The 22,565-nt window shown below is 41.7% G+C and overlaps 2 protein-coding genes across 4 annotated transcripts; both read left to right on the top strand.

Annotated features, from left to right (window-relative positions):
• Positions 1-2,359: 2,359 nt before the first annotated feature.
• Positions 2,360-13,317, top strand: gja5a (gap junction protein, alpha 5a). Of its 2 annotated transcripts, none has more exons than XM_084361460.1 (2): positions 2,360-2,569; positions 10,376-13,317. In XM_084361460.1, the coding sequence occupies exon 2, from the start codon at positions 10,442-10,444 to the stop codon at positions 11,591-11,593; it is 1,152 nt and encodes a 383-aa protein (XP_084217586.1). In that variant the 5' UTR covers positions 2,360-2,569; positions 10,376-10,441; the 3' UTR covers positions 11,594-13,317. The 2 variants fall into 2 exon arrangements, with proteins under 2 accessions (XP_084217586.1, XP_084217587.1); XM_084361461.1 differs by lacking the exon at positions 2,360-2,569 and adding an exon at positions 9,246-9,332.
• A 1,885-nt stretch (positions 13,318-15,202) lies between these two features.
• Positions 15,203-21,851, top strand: acp6 (acid phosphatase 6, lysophosphatidic). Of its 2 annotated transcripts, none has more exons than XM_084361457.1 (11): positions 15,203-15,349; positions 17,030-17,249; positions 17,355-17,483; positions 18,285-18,415; positions 18,554-18,633; positions 18,723-18,810; positions 18,983-19,115; positions 19,842-19,942; positions 20,036-20,128; positions 20,224-20,389; positions 20,482-21,851. In XM_084361457.1, exons 2-11 carry the CDS (start codon positions 17,037-17,039, stop codon positions 20,614-20,616), a joined length of 1,269 nt encoding a protein of 422 aa, XP_084217583.1. In that variant the 5' UTR covers positions 15,203-15,349; positions 17,030-17,036; the 3' UTR covers positions 20,617-21,851. The 2 variants fall into 2 exon arrangements, with proteins under 2 accessions (XP_084217583.1, XP_084217584.1); XM_084361458.1 differs by lacking the exon at positions 15,203-15,349 and adding an exon at positions 15,444-15,912.
• The last annotated feature ends 714 nt before the right edge of the window (positions 21,852-22,565 follow it).

The following is a 22,565-nucleotide window of genomic DNA, read 5'->3' as shown; positions in this document are numbered from 1 at the left end:
TAGTTATGTGACCATCGTCATCGTCATGGCAACAAAAACAAACTTTTTTAAGTTAAGTTACGTGATGTATGGGATTTAAGTTTAAAAGTTAAGTTAATAGGTTTTCATCTGTTCACTTTATGGACATAAGTGAAAATATGTCAACACTGACTTTTGGTTTCACATTGTACAAAAACACCAAGGTGTTTGTGTCACCCACCCATCAACCCCGACCTCTACACTCTCCTATGTCATCTGACTTTTTCATGTCTGATTTGGACACATCTGTTTTCCAAAGACCATACACACACAGTGGCCATTTTCCTGTAACATCACACTCAGGGTTGGAAGCTCAGATGTTGTACTGCTATGTTCTGGGGTGGAAGTCATACCATTGAGGCAATCTGACAAATTAATATTTTCCTGTTTCCTGATTGATTACCAACTGTAAATACAACAGATAGTTGAACCATTCAATCGTTTAATGATAATTTAGCTTCCATTAGACAACAGCTAGCGTTAGCATTCATTATAGCTAACATTACTGTTTTAATGCGATACGATTATGAAAGATGTTCAGAAATATCAACACACATCTTGGAGACGTTTGTCTCAACCTGGAAGTGAAACACACAGGATGTAATCACACGGTAAAGTTAGCTAGGAAGTTGTTGAATGCTAACATCAGCTAACGCGTTTCAAATATGTTTTACCTTGAAATATGGCTGAATGTGCCTCCAGATTTTCACTAATCATCATCTTTTCAGTTAAGCTTCTGTAAAATGACAAGTTTATATGACTTACAACCTGGATCACATCAGCCTTTAATTATCGCAGCATTCAAATTTGCCAACTTGAGCGTGACGTTGGAGGAAAATGGCCGCCACGTGAATAAGGTAATTTAATGTGAAGGAGTGGTGTATCACCTGCACACAAAATTGGACGTTGGCATATGTACTGCATGTGATTTCAAAGTCTCAAGTTTTGATGTCTGTACGCAGATTGAAGCGACTGGGCTTGACAGACAACAGTCATAATTATCAGTCATAGTAAAGACTGTTAGAGGCCATTGTCAGTTAAACATAGAGAAATGTTTTTTATACATTTGCTAAAACGACCGGACATCATTTTTCTTGGAAGGAACGTTTCCAAAATCCACCAACCTGCACCTCTAAAGCTCACTGTTAATACGTCATATCTCATTTGTTTCATTCTCAAAGCGACAATGTTGTACCTTTACAGGGTTATGTGCCGGACTCTTTCTTGGCTGGGTGCAGTGACTTCCAGGAGTCTGCCTGGAGCTAAGCTAACCAGCTTCTCAGCAAGAATTTGACAACCCTGTGCAGAAGACAGATGTCACGAGTCAAAGAACGATGCAAATGGAGGATTAGAGTCACATCTGTCAGTCAAAGGACTATTATTAGAGTGCTTATACGCACAATGTGCCCTCACCACATAGCTCCACACAGCCATTTGAATGCCTTTGAATGCACGTTGGCCCTTCAGCAAGGAGGAATCAAACCTAAAAGATTCTCATTATATAATGCGGCATGTGTCTGCAGGCAGGCTGCAGAGCAGAGACTGTCAAAGGCTACAACTCGCACCTCATACGGCAGACGAGAAAAAGAGGGGGAAGGAAGGAAAGAGGAGGAGGATGAGGATGATGAGCTCTTTGAGTTTTGTCAGTGAGTCTTTGTTCGCATCCCAAAGTTCAGCAAGTGGTTTTAGACCAGCACGAGCTCTCAGAGAAAGAATTGAGGCCAGAGAGACACATGGATGAACAAAGTAGTCACAGTATTTCCAGCAAAGCCTTCAAGGTAAGACCAGATTTCATGACTGTTTCCTCTGTGTTTATGAGACAGTAAACACACTTATTTTGGCGTGTGTTTGTTTCCAAAATAAAGCTGAAATCACGTTTTACACACTAAACAGTTCGCCTTTATTTGAACTAACTTCAGAACGAATAGATTAAACCACGAGTAGACAGAAGTGCTTTATTACTGTTAGGATCTCATTACAGAATTGAGTGTTTTTGTAAACTTTTGTTTAATAGGAATTTCACCAAGCCTGGCGCTGACAACAGAGCCGTAAACCTAAAGGACCACACAGTAAACAAGAGCACTCTGGAAGTCGACCTGAAGCGGAATTGCCATTGATCCCACCAAACAATTCCACTTCCCCTCCCATTGCCGAAGAATGCTTCCCAGCAAAAAATAGAGCACCAGGGATGTAAGAAGAAAGGGGGAGGAAGAGGAGGAGGAGATGGAGGAGGAGAGACAGAAGGGAGGGCCACGGGGGGAACCACACTCTCGTGATGCCCCTGCTTTTCTTCGCGTGCCCCCTGTGTGGATGAACAGTTTGGCACTGGGACGACACAAAGCTCAGACGGAGTCCTCAAGAGCCAGATCCTGTTGACGTTCACAAGAAGAAGAAGAAGAAGAAGAAAGCTGAAGCAGCTCATCTTTGCATCCTCACCTGACAACTGTCCACTGAGTTAAAGGAAGACCTATATCACCAGGGGACGGTTACAGGAGCCTCTAATTGATCTGAAACAGCCGTCCAGACACGTATCCGACTGCAGAAAAAGCAGGTAAGCCACAACATTAACATCAAAGTTGTCACACAACTCTAACTCAGAAGGATGCAGAGATTTGGGGAACACTTTCAGCATCTTACTTGGGGGGAGAGGCCTGGTGTGCATTAGAGTCCCTGTCCTCTCCAGCAGGTACAGTTGTCACCCTGCTCTCTCCAGCTCTGTCCTTCTTTCTCTTTCCCTCCTCTCTGCTCATAACTCTCGCTAGAGACAGATATATTCAAACAAAGTGCTGCACTGGAGACCTTAACAAATAGAGCCACCAGCAATGTGTACATACTTTATGAAGACTTTGAGGAGTTATGATCTCTGCGGTGTCTCAGGGGCAAAAGTGTGAAACTCTGATTTAATGCTGTCACAAATATCCCACACAGTTCCTCGTCTCTACACAGAAATGATGTTAGGGCAGTCGTAATTTTTTGTTGCTGAAAATTTCTCAGTTTCAGTTTTTAATAAGGTGAACTAATCAAACTTCTTTGGCTCCGACAAAAGCAGGAATTCATGCTGCTGTGCATTCATCTTGATTGACAAAATGCACTAATACAAATGTGTCAGTCAATTAACCAAAGTGTAAATGAAATGCACATCTGCCCAGCTGAGGCTTTAAACAAAGAAGTGAAGGCCACAAGTTGTTAAGTCTGATTTAATGTTTAAATAAGTGATAAGTAAGGAGGAAGTATTCACATTATTTACTAAAGTAAAAGTATCAATCACAGTGAGAAATACTTTTCATTATAAGCAAGCGTCATGTAATCAAGATGTTACTTCTGGAAAAAAAGTGCAAGAACACAGGCAGAACTGTACTTCAAGTATAAGTGTGCAGGTAATACAGCCTTGTGTTGTCATTGTTGCATTATCGAATATATTTAAAGGTGCATTATATAGTTTTTGTCAAAGCATTTTAATCAGAAGAGAGAGATCTTTATGCCTAGACAAACTAAATAAACAAACTCTTTGTTTTCACGACTGAATCAACAAACTGACCTTAAAAGACAACACAATGTCATACTGTTTTACTTTGTTTATGTTTGGCAGACCCTGCCACCTTTCTAGCTTCGAACAGTGTTCTGGGGACATTATTTTCCTCTGAGAACAGCTTGTTTATTTAGTTATGGAAAAAAATCTATATTTCCTTAGTTATTATTTCCTTATCAATATTGTAAATAATACCCTTCTGAGTTTCTGATTTTTTTTTCTCCAAAACTACATAGTGCCCCTTTAAACATTGGATTATTATTGCCTATGTATTAACATGCAATAAGCATGTTAATGACGTAGTCAGCTTTAGTGGAGCTCATTCTGCCTGTTTTATACTATTAGGTGGTTTAATGTACTGTTTAAAGTTAATAAAGCATAAATTATGTTCATTATAGGTTGTTTTTTTTTATCTTAATCTGAAAAAGAACAAGTAACTATGCTATTAAATACATTTAGTACAGTGAAAATCACAGGATTTTCCTCTGAAATGCAATGAAAAGTAGCGAGAGAAGTGCCTCCGAACAAATTTAACTATGGTGCTTGGGTGAATGTACTTTAAACATCAAGTCTTCTTCAGAAAACAGGAATATATGAATAGACATGAAAAGTGAATAACGTGCCATCACATAAACGAGTCCCTAACGCCGCCAGACAAAGTCACATGAAGTAATTCAACCTGAGTCTGTGCCAGTAGTTTTCTGTTTGAAACACTGAAAAATAACCAGCACCATGTCTTAACTCCCAGTAGAGTCATAAAAAGGACTTTATATTTCAGTGGAATATAACAAGCTAAACAACAGATGGTTCACTTGTATTACTGACTATGAAGATAGTCTTCAAAATGAAAATGATAAAAAAAAACAAAATAAACAAAAGATCAAAACAAGATAAACATCGAATCCGTCTTCCTTCCTGAAAAAGCAGCAGCTATGCAGGAACTTCAATCGGGAGTGTGTTCGTCAGAATTTTCCTCCATGAAACACCTTGCAGCTGTCTGGCCGGAGGGTTCCAGTGTAATGCCATATGCAGATAAACAATAGATCATAACAGGGCTGTGGGTCTGTGTACAGTAGTGGGCAGATGAAGAGCCAGACAGCCATGTAAGGTAGCAGGCAGCACATCGGCCCGCTGGCTTCTGCTGGTGTGACTGATATATGGCATAATAGATCCACGCCGGCCTGTAAGTGGTGGCAACAGGTGACTCACATGAGTTGGAAGTGTTCTCCCCTCCTGCGTCCAACATCGGATCCACTTTGTAGGTCACGCTATCCCAAACTCACCCCTGCCTCCAGCGAGCCAATACAGCTAAACTTAAATATGCTCATCCTTGATTGTAATCACGGCACTCGTGGGAGTGATGCACACGCCAAACAGCTGCACACGTGTTAAAATACAAGCCAGGCTTCATATATGAGGCATGTCTTTCCAGCTTGAACTTTGACACACGTGCCAGCAGTCATTCTAATGAAATAAATAATATTTTATTTACTAAATCAAGCTCATGAGATGGCTTCAGAGTAAAAATAACAATCTCTAAGCTGAATATTTGCAGCCTGGGTATGTTTGGCATCCCGTGTGCAGTTCTGTTGATGTCAATGAGACTGATGAAACGTGTGTATAAATGTGTTAGCGCACAGCAGTTGTGTGGTTGGTCTGACATTTTCCTCCGCTCCGCTGTGGCTGTTCCACTGAAACATTGCTGAGCTGTCACAACACTGCAGAGCGAACCGCTACGGGCAAAGATATTTTGGTTAAAGAGCTCCTGACAGAGGCTTTTTGTCTGGTGTCCTTTAATATGAGCTGCAAAGGAGAGTTTACCTACTTTGGAAACTTCACTCCATGAGGGAGGCTCTTTGACTTTTTCCAGAGAGAACTGAAAACAAAAATTCAGTCTGAGGAAAACACAACCAACATACAGGAAACAACAAGTCAGATATATAACAATCATTAAACAAACAATTACCAGAGTCATATAAAGATCAGATAATAAAGTTTTACTTTCCCAAAGGGGAATGAACAAGTCTAGTCTGAGGGAAGTTTGCAGTTACTTCCATTTAAAGGGTGGATAATACCTGGTAGTTTGGAAGCTTGAGAGCAGTTCTGTCCAAAGTGGGGCCCACGGGCCAAAATCATAAACATTTATACTATAAATTACTGTTCATCCTGTTTTATTTGGCATGAGGTAAAGTGCTCTTTATATATGTAGGATCCCTAATTATTATGTATTCTTTCACAAAATGAGCAGGTCAAAGTTGTGGGAACTTCGGATCCTGGTACTATTTTGCTCCTTAACAATGAAATAAAATAAATTGGTGTTGGCCTGTGTCCCACCATTGAGTTTCAGTTTTGGCCCCCCCAGGGGAAAAGTTTAGGCACCCCTGCTTCAGTATTTTAAATGAATATCATGAAGTGATTAATAATTTTTGTCTATAAGAAAGTCCATCCAACGTTGTGACAGAGAGAGAAATGACACGTCACGTGTAATATACCAGTAATGTGCATTTATTCTGCTCAGTTACTATTGAGTTAACAAAGCATTATTATGTGACATTTATTAGTCTTTTTAGTTTAGTCGAATAAACAGAGGTCTTTCCTGACAAGTCTGGAAGTGAAAATCTAAACAAACACCACCTGAGATGAAGTTGCTGGCATTGCAGGGGGTCATATTGTGACATTGTTTAACAGAAACACACCTAAGTAGGATCATTTAGAGAGCTATCGTTTCTGTGGATTGTACATTAGCGGTGGAATGATGTGTGCAGTGAAAATGAAGCCATATAGTCCAAATATTTGAGGTATTTCTGATCTGGAACAAACAGTAGAGCCATGTAGCTATAAAAATGTCTGACACCAGCCGTCCAAATTTGGCTCTCCACGTATTTTTAGAATCTAACTCAGCTGTGAGCCTGTGTGGCCTAATTTGTCCTTCTGCAATGGTGATAAACTACAGATGTTTTACCTGAAAAGGTGCTTTTTTCGAACTGTGTTACAACAATAAATGACTTGTTTAGAGGTGTATTGAGATCTTTGCTGAAAAATCTCCAGCGAAACCTTGTATTTAATCAACAACACTGTATAAATACTTTTTCCTCCACTGATGTCAGTCTAAACACGTACAGTTAAAGGGAAGCAGACCAAAGCGATGTATACCCCGCCATCTAATTGCCTGTGTGTTTATGAGGACGGCGCTGAGCCGGCAGTGTATCCTGGTCCTCTATGAGGATCCGGAGTCTGTCAAACAGGGCTTAGTGCTGAAAGGTGCAGATCACTGGAGGAATGTTTAAATCAACCCTGCCCCCTGTTGTCTCTGGACTGTGACACACTGCAGCCTGAGGGGAACCAGCTAGTTTTTATATTCTGAGAGAGAAATCGCTGCTCTCTCGTGTTACTAAAACAAAAAAAATTACACTCAATTATTCTGTGAGAGACATAAATCTGAAACTGTTGATTTGTTGTTCAGCAGTAAAAAAAAAAAACATGGCGTGATGGTCCCATAAAACTTCCATCCAAGGATTATTCAGCCTGAGGCTCTGCCACAGCCCCGACTGATTCTTGAACCAGAGTCACTCCCCTCTAAGGCAACATTTAGGCTGCTCCAACAGACCGCAGGATTTATTGTTGTGTTGCAGGGCAGAGAAAACACACGGCATTTATTCCTGTTACTCTGCAGCGAGTCACAGCAGCAGCCGTCACCTCACCGTGATGCAGTTTAGTAGCTGCTATTTCTCTCCGAGCTGCCTGGCTGCGGTCCAGACCGACTCAGTGTCAGTGGAGGCATGTCTGACTGGAAATTTAAATACAGTTTAAGTTTGTTTTAAAGTGTACTTTCTCACTTAGTTTATCATAATATCTCTCTCACACCTACCCTAGACTTCTTTTTTTTTCCATGAACTCGTTTTAACTCAACACTTCTTGCTCAGTACACACATACAAACTCTCAGAGGGACTCAGAGATCACCCCTTACACTTTGATCAACGTCAGAGAGGAATAATTCAGAGGTGCATAATACCCCATTTGCGCAATTCACCGTTCTGGGTGCCTTATAACCAGACTGTCCATTACCCTGCCACAGAGATTATAAACAAATTTGACAGCCATGACGGTTTACAGGCAAACCAGGCCGCTCAGCACAGGGCACAATGTATGACAGTAAATCCATGGTTATTGCCAGGCATCCAGAGAGCCAGTAGGAGAACAGGTGTGACAGACAACCAATAGCAAAGAGGGTTTCTACAGAAGAGAAGAGCTCGTCTCTAACCTCTCTGCCACCTCCGCCTCCGACTCTTTTTAGTACCTTGTTCATTTTGTCCTTCGGAAATCATATTGTTTGAGATTACTTCCTCTGAGAACAGGAAGGGGCAGTCGAGGGAAAGACAAAGAGACTGAGAGCGCTGTGCTGACTGTGCCGTATGTATTCTTTCATGTGTGTTCCCAGACTGACACGTTACTGCACCAATGGTGGAAAGTCAGTTAATTTACTCATGTGCTGCAAGTACACTGATGAGGATCTGAACTTCAATATTTCTAGGCACCCCAACCCCTCCAGACCCACACACACTCAAGATTTGATATTTGGTAAACACACAAGATGTGTGACATGATTGGTAGACCTACACTATATGTATATTTTACCGTATCTAAATATTTTATTATTTTATGTTTATTTATATTTATATTCAAACGATTTTTTTAATGGAAAACTTTTAAATTCCTAATATAAAGTATTTTGTGGCTCCATAGGAAGCTGCGTGTCATCTGATAAATTGCCTCCAGTGATGTCACCACTAGGTTGAATTGTGGGTAATGTAGGTGGCATGTTTTAAAAAGCAGTCGACTGGGATAGCATTGTACTCTTTTCATACTGTTGAATTCATTAGGGACAGTTATAATCAATGGATACAGCAAAACCAGAGATATCGCCTTTTTTATTCCACAGATGCTTCTTCCTTTTCAAAACACGGCGCCTACATTACCCACAATGCAACTTAGCGACTGAGTGACATCACAAAAGCCACAAAAGGCTTTATACTACGTACTAGTTACCCTTTAATGACTTTCTTGTACTGGATGCAAGAGTTTGGAGTGAACATAATAAGAGACTATCAAAACAGTTTTGAATTAGTCCAGGGGGAGCTGTATTGTTACCAGTGTCTGCACAGGTGAGGAAAGACTGCTGTCAGTATGAGCTGATAAGAACATCTATTATAATGTGTACCTCCTGCCACTGTGCTGTCTGGACTCCCTTCCTCCTCCAACGCTCAGCCTGTTTGTGATTTACTTCCTGTGAAGACCATCAGCGTTATCCGAGGAGGGCTTCGAGCCAGTAGTTCCCTGAGCAGGACGAGGGCCAGCTTCACTTACTGGTGATCCAACTGATCTCCAACTGGAGCCAGTGTGAAGTTATAACCAGTGCTAAGAGCATGCTGGAAAACAATTGTCACACCACAAACTTTCCTATGGTATGCTTTGACGTATGAGTCTTGTTTGAGATTGAACATGTCCGCTCCCACGTGTTCGCAGGGGGATGTTTTGTTTCCCGGCTGTTTTACTGATAAAGAGCACAACGCTCTGATTTCACATCTTATTGCCATATATATACTTCATAGAGACAGTGAGGGAGGGGGAGACGGACTGAGGGACAGATGGTCATGGTCTTCTACATCCTCTCTCTCACACATAGCCAGTGTAAGCCAGGCAGCTCAGAGCTGCACAGGGGACTTCACAATGGGAGTAACTTATTATGGAAGCTTGTGGATTACTTGCAGAGGGAGATGAGGGGAGGTAAGAGAGAGCTCCCTGTTTGGCTTTTCGTTTCACTCTCTATGATTGTAGTGATTAGACTGTGTATCCTACCTGACACACCGTTAAAATAACAGTTTGTTTTAACACACAGCTTTTGAGGAATGTATACATTTTCCTCTAACTTTGCCAAGTAGGGCAGATGTGTGACGTGTCGGAAAAACCTGTCAAACTTTTACTTTCAGCCCTCTTTTCTTATCTTATAACTCATCAGTCTTTGATCTCTAACTGCAAAGTAAAGGCTGGCAGGAGGTATAAATGTACATAGTGCATAAAGATGTCAGAGGTCACCTCTTGTAGGAGTTTGATGGGTTTTCTTAACCCCTCAACGTCGGGGGTCATTTATTGCCCCCTTGAAGCTGTCTGGTGAGCTGCCTTATAGGGTCATTCTCGGCTGAGACTTGCCAGCCTGTAACTGCCATGTTTGGGTCTTACCAAAACTATCGCTAATGCTCGAGTCAAGAGGTGAAAGCACACACGCACAGTGGGTAGATTGAGATCTGATTGACGCTCTCAGATGGAGCTCTAGAGGTTTTCATTGTTGCACAGAGGACAGCGGACATCAGAGCTGCTGATGTGAGTGAAGTCTGCCGGTCATGGTCCACAGGCGAGATCAGGCCCGGTCACGACATATAAAGGACAAAGTCTCCTAGCTCCGACTTGCCCGGTGGTGGCCGATCTGTGGTCTCTGTCATGTCTGTCATACGTAATTTGGAATTACGCACAGGGAATGTAAACACACGTAACATAATATTGAATCATTTTTCTGTTAAAACAACTTCTTTATTTACTTTTACATGACTCCTGAACTTCCTCTCCCCCTATCTCTCTCTTGGGAAAATGGTTGTTCTCATGCCAGCATCCAGTCCTCAAGCAATTCACAGGCAGAGAAGCTATTTTTATGCATATGATGCCACACTCACACCCAGGTCATTTCATCTGTAGGAGTGTCTACAGCTCTCTGTGACTGATTATTTCTCTTCTCTCCCTTTCTACCCTCCTCTCTCTCTCTTCATCCACCTCAGTGACTTTCCACCTCTAGAGCTTTCCACCTTTTCTCTCCTCCCTCTCCACTCTTTGTGTCAGCAGCGATGGGGGACTGGAGTCTCCTGGGGAATTTCCTAGAGGAGGTCCAGGAACACTCCACCTCGGTCGGGAAGGTCTGGCTCACCGTCCTCTTCATCTTCCGCATCCTGGTGCTGGGCACGGCAGCCGAGTCGTCCTGGGGCGACGAGCAGAGCGACTTCCTGTGCGACACCCAGCAGCCCGGTTGCACCAACGTGTGCTACGACAGCGCCTTCCCCATCGCCCACATCCGCTACTGGGTGCTGCAGATTGTCTTCGTGTCCACGCCGTCCCTCATCTACATGGGCCACGCCATGCACACGGTACGCAGGGAAGAGAAGCAGAGGAGGAAGGAGCAGGAGGAGAGGGAGGCGGGAGAGGAAGGCGGAGGAGACCTGGAGGGGGAGAAGGAGTACCTTCAGCAGAAGGAGAGTGGAAAAGCGATGACAACTGATGGGACTGTCCGTGTTCGCCTGAAAGGTGCGCTGCTGCAGACTTACATGCTGAGCATCGTGATCCGCACAGTGATGGAGGTGACGTTCATCGTGGTGCAGTACCTGATCTACGGGATCTTCCTCAATTCGTTGTACCTGTGCAAGGCCTGGCCCTGCCCCAACCCCGTCAATTGCTACATGTCCCGACCCACGGAGAAGAACGTCTTCATCATCTTCATGCTGGTGGTGGCCGGTGTGTCTCTGCTGCTCTCCGTGTTGGAGCTCTACCACCTCGGCTGGAAGAGCATCAGGAGGTGCCTACGAAAGAAGGCGATACAGAGGAACAACCACAGAGCTGTGACGGTGGCAGTGTCCGCCACCTTGGAGCCAAACAGCCCCACTCGCCCCTCGGCCTCCTGCACCCCACCCCCTGACTTCAGCCAGTGCCTAGCGGCCCCGAGCTCCATGAACCCCATGACCTCGATGGCCTCTCATCCCTTCAACAACAGGATGGCACTGCAGCAGAACTCGGTCAACTTGGCCACCGAGCGGCATCACAGCTGCGACAACCTGGAGGACGAGGAAGACTTCCTGAGGATGAGATACGAGCAACCGCCAACAGAGCTGCCCAACAGCTGCTCCCCGTCCCCTCTGCTGCACTCCGGCTTCATGAAGGACAAACGCCGGCTAAGCAAGACCAGTGGGAGCAGCAGCCGGGCTCGCCAAGACGACCTGTCAGTTTAGACTCGGAACCATGGGAGAGGAGAGGGGACTGGACCTTCAGAGCCAAAGAGACGGAGATCGAACGATTGGCTTAGGAAGAGACAAAAAGTGAAATTTCCGGCATTGTAGTCTGACACTTGACTGTAGAGGACGGACTAAATGTTCACTTTAGAAAGAGACACTGAGATCTGAGTTAGTGGACCATGTAAACTTGACATGTGTGACAGCCCAGAGCTTGAAAAGCTGACAACTAAACTGCAAAAGAAAAATAATTAAATATAATAAAAACAGGGTAACGGGTGTGACACCTGAATATTGCACATTTAATGTTTTAGTTAAACAGAACCAAAAATGAAGAGAGATAAAGAGGCTTTAAAGTGAGAATGACACGATGCTTGGTGTGAGATGACGTAGGGAATCAGTTTAATTACAAGACAAAATACGAGGCACATCTCCACTATTCCCTTTTAAATACTACAACCAACAGTTTCTTTCTCCCACTGCAAAAAATAAGATTCATTAAAAGAGACATATTATGCTCATTTTCAGGCTCATAATTTTATTTTGGGTTACTATTAGAATGGGTTTACATGCTTTAATGTTAAAAAAACCATCAGATTTCTGCAGCACTGTATTCGCCTCTGTCTGAGACGCTCCTGTCTCTTTAAGGCCTCCTGAATACCCAGTCTCCTCTGATTGGTCAGCTTGCACACGCCTGAGCCAGCACCGCTAACAACAACAGAGCAGCTGTGCTAAACCAATTCTTACATGCCAACCTAGTAGCTATGCATAAAATATGTGAAAGTTTTACGTATTGACATAGTGTGATGTCACAAAGTCATGGAATTAAGGGCGGGACTACTGACGAGGCGTTCAGGAGCAGTGTTTTGTGTGGGAGAGGGGCTTCTGTTGGTGCGGACTTTGGGCTTTTTTAACTTTCAAGATCTTTTACATGCACAATAACATAAATAAGTAATATAAAAAACACTGAAGGACAGGAAAAAAAGAAAAGGTATTTGTCTCCTGCAGGAACTTTAATATGCAATAAAACTGTGAAGCTTGCCAGTATATAAATTGGATTTTTTCTGTGGAGCACATTTTCAGTTCATAAAGGTAAAGTGCCTTAACTAGAGTGAAAATATCTCTTTCCACATAACGTGTTTCTATATAGATTTTTTCCAAAAGTCATTGCCAAAGACTGTCAATTTAAAGTGAGCCATATGTCTATTTGTTAATCTGATTGCACTACACCTGCAGGTCAACATTCTTAATGTAACTCAAGAATAATCTACTTTAGACTCTAAGATAGTGTGAGTGAACTGTTTTCATTAGTTTGTATTTGAATGGAGCCTTTGTGTGCAGAAGTGATGAGAGAATGTAGCCTGATTTTTAGGATTTTCCTTTTAAAGGGATTCAAGACTGCTTAGATGCTGTTATGAGGAGATCTGGCCACTGGGTGGCAGCATTGCACTTAACGTTTCTCAGTTTCTCTCCTGGAGCCATTGTGTAAATACTGAATTTGTCCCTATGCAATATATGTTTCAGTAGATGTCTTTGAATGTATTTTATTTCATTTTCAGTGTCTTGTTCTTACTATATGCAGAATAATTTTACAGGTTGTGTGTGATAGCTGTTTTTTTAAGTTTAATCCTACATATTTCCCACAGCAAACATTCAGCCTGCTGTTCAGTCACTGCAGCTTCTGGTTCATTCACACAGACCTTTATGCAATAAATGTCATCGCTAACCCATCACAAATCAATAAATCATCAACTGTACAATCTGCTCTCTGTCGTCCCTCAGTGTGTGTGATTAATTCAAGTACTTCTTCGATCTTTGTGCTATCAACATACGAAGATGTATGTGTGATACAAAAGGACAGGATAGATGCTATTACCAGCTGTACTCTGATGAAGAACATACACATGTGAAGGGTTTCCTGCTTTTTTAGATCAGAATCTTATCACCATTTACATTTCTCAGTCTGTGCTCACAAGAGAGGACCTGCAGGAGACAGACTGGGGAAGATGCACAGTATTTACACAAACAAAGACTGTCTCGCTATCTCTGCCAGGAAGCTGAGCGCCAATATCCAACTCAGTCTGTCACATGCTGAACCGAGCTGAAAGCTGCAGTAGATGATGCCGTTTTTGTTTGTTGGTTGCAGATATATTCTACCCTGGATGATGACTCCACGTTGAAGTCCTTTCTCTGAAAATCACCCATGAGTAGGGCTGAGGCGATGTTTTTATGCACTTTAAAGGGTATTTGTTGTCTGCTTTTCTTATTTATTCAAAAAAATGTAACCAAGATGAGCATATAAGGTGGAATATGCTTTTCTAATTTCAGTCTCTAAACCTCTTGTTATTTTGAACAATACTGCATAAACCTGTATGAGGTTTATTTAAATGATTGACACCACCACAGGGTTTGGAAACGAAAGAAATCTACATTAAGGATGGAAGGTGAGGACTACACTGCTAAAAAAGAAAGTTCAGATATAAGAAATAAACACTGAATTTGAGGAGAAAATTAATTAGCTGTTCAAAGATTTGGAATTAGTGGAAAATACTAATTTTTAGATCAAATTACTTCATCAAATCACCAATTTAAGTAGACATATACTTAATACAAGTGGAGTATAATGCTGCTGTTACTTGTTTTTTAAATGAAAGAAAATGGTACGTGACCTCAATCTATTTATTTTAGCTTGTTTTACCAGTACATTATTCGATTTTAAGAGTTCCTGATTAATTGAGGCATAAAAGACATCACAGTGGTCAATTTAAGAAGATAATTTCATATTCCCAAATCTATTATATTAAATCTTTGCCAGCACAGAACTTTTTGCAGTGTTATTCAGTGGTGGAAAAAGTATTCAGATAATTTACTTAATCAAAAGTGAATCCAAATTTTAACCTTAGCAAAATCTACTAGTCATTGCTGAGTGGATGTTTTCAGAGCTTTGTATGGGCTATAAATATTAAAATATCGCTCCTGATGGATTAACATTCAAGCAGCTACGTCTTACTTCATACACTTGTGGGCACAACAATGCATCATATTATATCATTTTATAATCTCTTGTATTATGTGTTTTGGAAATTTCCCTCTGCAATGTAGCGGAGTGAAATTAGTATAAATAAAAAACAAATGTAGGACAAAAACTCAAAATGACACATTCACATGTAGGCCTATCCTTTTCTTATAGTTACTGTAATAATCTTAATAAAGTCAATGCTATTTCTCAATTCACAATTCATAATATTTAGAAAACAGCCATTAGAAAATTATTACATTTACCAAATTACATTAATAAATTCACAGTTATTTTCTGGTTCGTCCTTTTCATAATGGAGGAGTCATGGAGTAGATATTTTATTGTGCCTTCTGTATCACTATAAAGATTACATTTGTTGTTCATTTCTCTAACAAACTTTAACACTGAAGCCTGGTGACTTGCAGATACACTTAGGTCCTGAAGAGGGCAGCAGCACACTTTCCATCGCAAATCTGTAAAAAGAAGAGGAAAAAGTAGAAGAAGAAGCAGAAGAAGAAATGTGAGCCTGTACTATAGCCGTTGGGAAATGTAGTTCTATCCTGGTTGCTGCCACCTTTACCTCTATGGCAGAGTGGCATCAGCTGCCCTACAGTTCCCGACACCTCCTCTGGTTTGAACCGGTGGCTCCAGCGGCCGAATGACAAGTGAATTTATCGTTTACATCCACTGAACACTGTGTTTGCTATAGAGAGAAGTGGAAGAACTACGTTTTAAAAGTAAGTAGTTGTATTATACCTGCGATGGGAGAGCGTCGCTGTGATGCTACAGTTAGCTCGGCTGACTGTAGAGACGAAGGTTGAACTTCGTCTTATCGCGTTGTGTCGCAACTAGCTGGTTTTGTAAGAGTTAACGTTAGCATTGTGTCCGCTGGTGTTTTCATAACGTGCTGCAGGTACCAGCGAGGTTGTGTTGAAACGAGTTGGCTAATTCAGCTTATCTGTAGTGTGAATAGTTCGAGGATATAGGAGCTTTATTGCCTAATGTAGTTAAAATAAATATATTTCATAAGAGAGGAAAGGTTTGAGAAGAAACGCTGTTACGCCCCCTGAAGAGTCCGTTAGACCAGCTAGTGCTCCAGCTTGGCTCCTCGTTTGTCAGCCTTGAAATAACTTCACGTAACGTCACATATGATCAAGAGTCTTATTGTTGTTTTACCTTGTGTAGATTGCTACCTCTGCTTTACCTCAGCTAGACTTAGTTAAGGTTATTGCTACTGCATCATCATCATCCTCGACAGCATTGGACTTGCCAGGAAGTTCAATTTGATCCTTTAACGCAGGTTTGTACTTGATGTTTAAAAAAAAAACCTGTAGCTGAAAGTAGATCGAAGATGATTAGTCGGCTGAAAGTCAAGTGTAGTCGATCACCCAGAAAAATGAGCCTATTAAACATCTGATGAATAATTTCTGTGAAAATGCCAAAAGATGATCTCGTTTCAGCTTCTCCAATGTGACGATGTGAGAGTTTTTAGCGCATCAAATTGAATTTATTTAGGTTTTGAACAGTTTGAAGAGAACAAGACATTTTAAGACGTCATTTTGGGCTGAGAGAAATCGCGATGAGCATTTTGTCACGATTTTTCTAGATGTCACACTGATTTGATGGTGTTAAAACAGCTGTATACAGCTGTAATGTTATGGATGTGCTTGAAGTTACACAATTTGCTTGCCATTTCTGGGTATTGGCTACATGAGCAGTAAATAATAAAGCACTGCAGCACTTATAAATGAATTATGTGGAATCAGATCGGTACATAGATTTGTGTACCCCCTGATAAGGATTCCAGCATTTAAAGCAACATTATGTGGGATTTTGATCAACGTGATTTTGAAGCTGTTATTTTAGGGTTAAAAAAAAGTTACATAGTGTTACTTTAAGGTAGTATTGGTGGCATTTTTTCCGATACTGATACTTTTCAAAGAATAATCAAATAATTCAGAAAATAATATTATTCACAGATAAATCAATAATTGAAATAATCGTTTGTTGCATCTCATCCAGGCTGAAAGGATTATGCAAATAATCAATTAATTGTTTGACAGAAAACAACTTTTTTCTTTTGATTACTGACGCATCCTTTATGTCATTTTTTAAGCAAAAGTGTGAACTATCCTCAAATGTGATTATGTTGCTGGTTTTCGTAGTGTTCTGTGATGATGAACTGAATATATTTGGATTTTGGAGTAATTGTCAGATCAAGCATGCAGTATGAATATTTCCGATTGCTCTTTAGAAATGTTTTATGTTTTTTTTTTCTCTATTCTCTGACATTTTAGAGTGAAAGAGAGAAAGCTTGAACTGATGTGTTGTGAGACTGCTGTGACTAACGTTGTTAATGATATTAACCCTAAGTGTGTAGTTCAGACACCTAAAAAATAGGTTTATTTTGTTCACAGCCCAGCCATGAGGAGTCTTTGGACCAAAGCAGGTGTCGTAGGTTCAGTGTCGATGGCTTTTGGTTCAATGTGGTGGTCACAGAAGAAGACTGAACCAGACCATGTTTCTTCGACCTCAGCTGACAAAACCCCCAGTTCTCCCTACGAACTCAAGCTGGTGCAAGTCCTGTTCCGACATGGTGCTCGAACGCCGCTAAAGTCAATACCTGATGTGATGGAGGTAAAACTTATATTCCCGCTTTTCATCAACTCATTTATTACTTGTGTCTCTGATATCTCCATGTATTAAGAACAAAGTTCTTTGGGCACATTTGTCTCGTCAAAGGTCCAGTGGGTGCCAACGCTCTTGGACCCTCCACCACACACCCACATCAACTATGTTGTGACAGATCTTGAAGGCGGCCCCAAGCCCCCGGCTCCTGTAGAAGACAGCTACCGAAAGAACGTATTGACCGTGAGTAGGTGTGTTTTGTGGTGCTGAATGCAGTCAGACAAGATAAGACCTCAGCAATCAGAATCAGGCCCAACTTGTGTAGTTGGTTCCTGGTAAGAGGCGTTGTAGGAGGTTAATGGTTAAATGATTTTTACAGCAGACATTTGGACATGTGGAAACTGGAAAAGCATAGCTGTAATTAGTAGCATAATATAGTTTCATGGAGGAGTGTCTCAGCCTGGCTGTGACATTGTGCAATCTGGCACAGTTTACCAGAACAAGAATCACCAGTCGTGTTGTTAACTCCATCTTTTTTCTGCTATGATAAGTGGCCCTTTGTTTCTTATGTTTTACAATAACTTGTGTGTAATCAAGTTGAGACTTTGGATTAAACACTTTTTATAGATCGTTTCTTTTATAGATGTGAAACACCGTGTGGATTCACGTTGTGCACTCTTATTCATCCTGTTAGCCTCCCTCCCTCTAGTGGCCACTAGGATTCATTACAAAGCCATTTGGATGACATTAAAGTGGGTTCATTCATTCACCTCCTCTCTGTAATGCTGCTGAACTGTGTGTAGAGCTCCCCGGTGAGATATTGTGTCCTGTTTGCCAGCCATGGCATCCATGGAAATGATAGTTTCCTGTGCTGAGTTAGCTGCTTTGCTAAAGAGGTTTACTGCACTGGATTTAGCTCAGAAATCTAAATCCCACAATATGGACTCCCGCCATGCTTGAACCGCTCTGGATTCCTGCATGCCATCGCAGATGTGCGTCTGTTAGGCCACATCTGGGAGTAAAACTCGGTTCTGTTTGTCGCAGGGTGGCACCTTCCCCGGTCAGCTGACCACGGTGGGCATGCAGCAGCTATATGAGCTGGGCAAGAGGCTGAGGGGGAAATATATCGAGGAGAGCCATTTCCTCAACCCCGCCTTCAGCCCAGCTGAGGTCTAGTAAGTGTTGCAAGAGCACAAACACCTTTTTTGTACTTTACAGTGTTAATACATTGGCTTAATGAGTGCAGTATAAAAGATATCAGCCCAAATGTTTCAAGTTTGCTGCCTTCCATGACCTATTTTTTCCATTTTTAGCATACGCTCCACTAACATTGTGAGGACTATTGAATCTGCCAAGTGCCTGGTAGCTGGGCTCTTCCAGCAGAAACAAAAAGGTAGGCTAGGAAGCCACATGTGCATGATGTCATGCATTCTATTCTGGATTCATCTAATCTGTTTGTGTAATTTTCTGTTCTACCTGAAGAAATTGTGTCCATCTTGACAACGGAGGCAGAATCTGAAATCCTGTATCCGAACTACCACGGATGCAAGGTGCTCAAAATCCTTGGCAGGTATGAGGAGTTTATTTTCATACCAAGCCTCAGACATCCCATGCACTGGCCACCCAAACCTGGAATCTTGAATAATGTGTTGTGCAAAATTATAAGCCGAGTTGAGATGCCTCTGACAGGTTGTCATAGGGCGTCTGTGTTTTGCGGCTGACACTGTGTGTGTTCTGTGCAGCCACCGCTGGGCAGAGTCGTCCACTCTGCCAGACATTGCAGCAGACCTGCAGAGCATCCAGAGCGCGTTGGGCATCGCTGCTCACCAGCACGTCGACTTCATCCTCATTAGGGACGACATGGTTGCCAGAGAGGTGACGCTGCCACGCCATGATTCATATGATTTTTATTAGGTCTCACCACAAGCTATCAGAATACATACCATTATTATGAAGAGTAGGCCTGGCTGGAGGTGGAGACCTAGCGAGCTGTTAAGTTATGCAAGATGAAACTCTGTAAGAGAGGTCATCAAGTTTAAAGAGATTAATAACAGATTCAGCATATTTGAGTTTAAACACTGAGAGCGATATTTTAGAATAAGTTCCTATTGACTTCATAATTGCATACATGGCAAATCTAAAGACTTCTAATTCAGTCGGTAAAAGAAATTCATTACTGAACGAGAGACTGAAAATCATCTTTTTTGTAGTTGAATGAATAGGGTAATATCAGAGTTTAAAGGGGCATATTTTTCGTAGATGTTCAAATAACCATCTTTTAAATGTGCACGCTGGGGCCACTAAAGGATCTGAAACAGGGCCGAAGGGGCGTCTTCATTGGGATTTGATGAGTTTTCTTTTTCCCTCACAAGCCAAAGCCAAATACTGAAGCTCTAACTTACATACTCGCTAATGTTTGGATCCACCTGTTATCAGCTACAACTCATTGAAACAAATAACAGACACATTTTTGAGTCACTACAGCTATAATGCAGTTTAAGGATAGGTTCACCCACAAATGAAAATTCAGTCATTGTCAGTCATTAACCTGCAGCCATGGTAGAAGTTTCCTTTTAACGTTTTTTGTTGCTGGTTCCTCAGACACACGGCCTTCCCTGCCCAGCGGTGCTGGACACTTGGAGGAATACAGTGGAGCAGAGAGCTGTGGACATGATCTGCCACGTGTACGAACCCAGCAAGAGGTAAGACGAAACAAAGTCGGCACAGGAGACACTTCACCTGACCCTTTTGTTTTCAGCAGACCACCTGTAATTCTCTTGCTGTGTTTTTGGCAGGGAGAACCTGCAGCTGTGTGTGGGACCCCTCCTGCACACATTGTTATCCAACATTGACGAGAAACTAAGTGATACCTCATCGGAGCCAAACAGGTTGGACACGTCGGGATGGACGCACCCTTTTCTTGCACAAGCTTGATTGTGTTTGGTCTTTGAACAATCCACTGTTAAAATCCTCTCTCAAACAGGAAGTTGTTTTTGTACTCTGCACACGACACCACGTTGATTCCCTGTCTGATGGCTTTTGGGGTTTTCGACATGAGATGGCCACCATACGCTGCCGATATCACTCTGGAGCTGCACCAACACCAGCAGACCAAAGAGGCCTTTGTGAAGGTGTCATACATAGGCCAGGTAGGGGGTGAGAATGTGTCTGTGTGTCTTTATCTGACAAACTGCTGTTTGTTTCCTTGTGTTTCACTCCAAGTTACTTGTCTTTTCTGCAGGATCAACTTATACAAGGTTGTAGTGGAGTCTACTGCCCCCTGGAGGAGTTCAAACAGGCCCTCTCAGCGTACTCATTGAGCTCTGAACTCTACCACTCACTTTGTAACAACACTGAGGGCTTGACCAAGCCCTGAACATGTCTCAACACAGTGCTACATGACATTACACTCTGACAGTTGCCACACATCATGCTTTTTTTTCTTTCTTTTTTAAACGTCCTCACTTCTCAATCCATCCAGCCACTCTGTCATTATACCTCACTGTTGAACTACACCAGGGGAAACTTTGGTGAGCGCACAAGTCCTGGATTAAAGCCTCTTTTAGTTTAGAATTTTTATTTCACAACTTTCATGTAACCAGGGCAGCATTTTTTTCTATAGAGGTAAATTAATTTAAGGATTATTGTATATTGACAAGAGTATGTATTGAAGATTTTGCTATACAGTGTATGCCTGATATCAAATGTCTGTTTGCATGCACTTGGTCCGTTTGGCTTTAGGGCTGGCATTATTCCATGTTTTTCTCATTGTGAACAATTAAAACAAAAAGTCTTTCCATCCCTCAGATGACAAATACATAGTTTCATATAATTAATAATTCCTTAAGACAACCGGACACTAGTTTTCACAAATGTTATGGCAAATTTGGTATTCTAATGAGTATTTACAACTAGGACAGTGACTACAGTGCCCATGTTCTTTGCAGTGAAGGAGCATGTCACCCAATGAAGTGGTGTGTGGCACTTGAATGTGTTTTGTTTAGTTTTAGACAAAACTGGAGCAATATGGCATAGAGCAATAACTATACCAGGCAATACATGTGAGTAGGTTAAAAACTAAGTTGGTTTTGCTCTTTTTGGGGGATGTTGAAAAGATCAATAGAGTATTATCAGCCTTTTCCTTAAAATACCTAATAGGTTGACCAATGTGGCATCATCAATCCCTGTATTTGATTACTGACACAACTCAGCCAATTTGGTTGTGTTCACAATCAAATCTTTCATAATCACATCATTCCTCAGGGGAATACTGAGTATTTCATGTACTGTATCTAATGTTTATTAACAAAGGGGTGCAGAGAGTGGATTGTACATTAGTGTGTAGCTGAATGCCTTCATAATCATATAGAGCCTGTAGAAAGGGAAGTGTTTTAAGAGTGAAACATTAGGTTGCCTTCTTATTGGGAGTATCAGACCACAGTATAATGTAGGCATGAATACATGTCCATTATACACACCTGAGTTACCTATACGCACATGTGTTACAATAACACGCATCGTACCTCATAAGGGGCAGTTTCCCATGATCTGCTGCTTAAAATGTGAAAGTTTGGTTTGGACTTATGAGACATAAATAAAGATTTCAATCAATGTTAAGACTCTTTCTTTAAGGGGTTCTGTACCTTTCCTACCAGTGAGTGAAGATTTAAAACTTTGGTTAGACAAGCAGAACTAGTTGAGTTCAAATGCAACAACTTGCTTGCATCTATTTTAGAAGTGTGATGTCCTCTGAAAATAGCTCTCAGTAAGTACCTCCTGATAAAACTTGGCAATGCTGCTTCTTGGTATGACTTGCTCTCTTTGTTCCAGCTAAATGTTGGTGAGCTGGTTTGACGTGTAGAATGACAAAGACACCACCTGGTCCACATAACTGACTACATGTGAATAGTCGAGAGCCACATGGACACATACACACACGCACACACACACTCCATAGACAACATGTATATACCAAAACAATATCTTTTATTTGTAGTCCATCACCACAGCCCTGGTAGGCTATTCTGCACCAAAGCCAATGGAGAAACACATGACAAGCTTATACAATAGAGAAAAGAGAGGAAGTCAACTGGATGGTAAGCAGTATGTGTTTACATTTCTGTGTGTCTCACTCTGGACACCACACCTGCCTTACTAATTTCTTTTTACCAGATCTACCTAGCTCTAGTTCTATAACACCTGGCATACCTGCTGTGGCATTCAGCCACTCCTGTCCCATTCTGCTGACCGTTTGGGGATTATTGCTGTGGGAATGATTATTACCCAGAGTCAACAAGAGAGTCAAAACAAAACAGGAACACAACA

Source organism: Pagrus pagrus (assembly GCF_965226575.1).
Source record: "Pagrus pagrus genome assembly, chromosome: 9".
Taxonomy (NCBI): domain Eukaryota; kingdom Metazoa; phylum Chordata; class Actinopteri; order Spariformes; family Sparidae; genus Pagrus; species Pagrus pagrus.
This window is presented reverse-complemented; position numbering and strand designations above follow the sequence as displayed.